Source organism: Phytophthora parasitica, assembly GCF_000247585.1.
Source record: "Phytophthora parasitica INRA-310 unplaced genomic scaffold supercont2.1, whole genome shotgun sequence".
NCBI lineage: Eukaryota > Oomycota > Peronosporomycetes > Peronosporales > Peronosporaceae > Phytophthora > Phytophthora nicotianae.
The window spans coordinates 4,298,299-4,300,280 of record NW_008634126.1 but is presented as its reverse complement, the minus strand read 5'-3'; the positions used below and the strand labels follow the sequence as shown (position 1 = coordinate 4,300,280).

The 1,982-nt window shown below is 44.5% G+C and overlaps 1 protein-coding gene across 1 annotated transcript; it reads right to left on the bottom strand.

The window, feature by feature from the left end:
• Nucleotides 1-855: 855 nt before the first annotated feature.
• Nucleotides 856-1,352, bottom strand: PPTG_20849 (hypothetical protein; the record flags this gene model as incomplete). Its single annotated transcript, XM_008893049.1, has 2 exons — nt 856-1,047; nt 1,110-1,352. The coding sequence occupies 2 exons, from the start codon at nt 1,350-1,352 to the stop codon at nt 856-858; spliced, it is 435 nt and encodes a 144-aa protein (XP_008891297.1).
• Nucleotides 1,353-1,982: the final 630 nt, after the last annotated feature.

Here is a 1,982-nt window from a genome sequence, read left to right as displayed (position 1 = left end):
TTTGAAAACTGTTCATTAACAAATTTTGTTCCACCATCGGTTCTTATTCTTTTTACGGTGTAAGGGAATTGTACTGACAACTTCTTCAACAATTCCTTAATTTTGCCCGGTACTTCCTTTAGATTTTTTAGCAGGAAATACCAATTCTATGCTGTAGCATCGTCAACTACCGCAAGAGCGTATCTAAAACCAAAGGTACCGTACGGACCATTTACTTTTAGCTTTCCTATGGTGTCTATATGCAATGTATGCAATGGATCTGTAGACTTTTCTACTACCATATTCCGAAAGGACATTCGGCAATCCTTCATTTCTGTGCACGTTTTACAGAAAATGTTAGGCTTTTAAGGTGTGCGAAGGTCGCACTATCGGCTTGGTTTGTTTATGACTCCACATCATCCTCACTAACCTGTCATAGCCTATATGACCCAGTCTTAAATGCCATTCCTTAGTTAGGCACTCATTAGTTTTGGTCTTTACCGTGAGGACCCTTTTCTTTGTTACTTTAGTAGTAAACTTCGCCTATTGCTACAGCGGCAAATTGTAATCTCATACTTTTGTCTAAGAGGAATAGTATCTTCCCGTTTTCGATTGTAGGTGCCTGTAGCCCTACTTTGCCAAATAATACGCGCCAAGCAAATTACTATCACACTGGTTGTCATGTGCTACTTCATTCAGTGTCATAATCTCTCTTTTTCCAGTAGAAGTAATAATACTAATCTGGACCGAACCCATTAGAGTACTCTGAGAAGTAGTACCATTGACGTACGTAAACCGATGACCCTGGCTTTGTCGCAGCCTCGTGAACCACCCTTTACTAGGGGTCACAGCATGACCAGCCCCACCCATATGTCATCAGTTGGCCTGAGTTGTTTCTAACTTCCTTAGATATACGTCATTCTTTTGCCTTACCTCTCGCTCAATCATGTCCAAATCCATTGGCGATTCGCTTCCTTGCTCAATCATAGGGGCGTCATCATCATCGTGGCACGCAAGATATTCACTTTCAACATCATCCTCTTTGTCCATGCTCTCCTCTAGCTGCGTCTGTCCGTCATCATTTAGTCGCTTCTCGCATCGGATACCACAGCTTTGAGGGTATTAATTACGGCACCTTTTCGCTTCCGATCCCTTGTAGCACCCGGAGCAGTCTTAATGTCAGTCCTATATAATGGACTGCCCTCTCTCTGTTTGTCCTGGTCAATGGCTCTCGTCGCACAGTCAGCCTTAAATTGCCCTATTTCGAAATAGTAACGGCACTCGTCCTCCGGGTTTGTGTTACGCTTCATTTTTTGTCCTTGTTGAGCACGGACGTTGTTGATTGGGATGGTCAAGCTTTGGTCCACGCGCATGGTGATTTCCTTTTTGACTTTTCACCAAAAGTGCGACGGAGCGCACTCTCTACCTTTTCCATAGTAAAATCGCCTTGCTTAATAGAGATCGACGAGGCCCAAAACTCACTGGGTAGTTGGGAAAGGACTTCAACGCAGAGCCGTGGCTCGGTTGCCATGTCCTGTCCCAGCAGCTTTTGAGTTTTCCGGTTGATCTCGTTTCTAGCCTTTTTCAACTGACCAAATAGCGTCCTACGATCACGTCACTGGCTTCGAGCCAACGTTGATCAAGCTCGGGTCAGTTCAATCAGTCCAGCCGCATTCCAAAATATTTCTCAAGAGCCCTTAGAACATCACGGAGCTCCACGTGAGACACTAGGTCGGGTAGCGTGGACAAAAAGAGATTTGGTAGGACCAGGTTCAGAAGGTTCTGTAGTTCGCCTCTACCCCTTCCCAATCCTCCACCTTCCATCGCATTGCAATCAACTTCTTCTCAGACATATTGTTCTGGTCTGTGACAGGTGGTGTAATGGGCTCGCTGTGTGCCCACTACTTCGGCTTACACGTTAGCGCACGTGTATGAGGAAGCGTAGTTTGCTTAAACTTAGATTAACTATACTTACGTCTCGTAAGTATATATTTACTTAAATA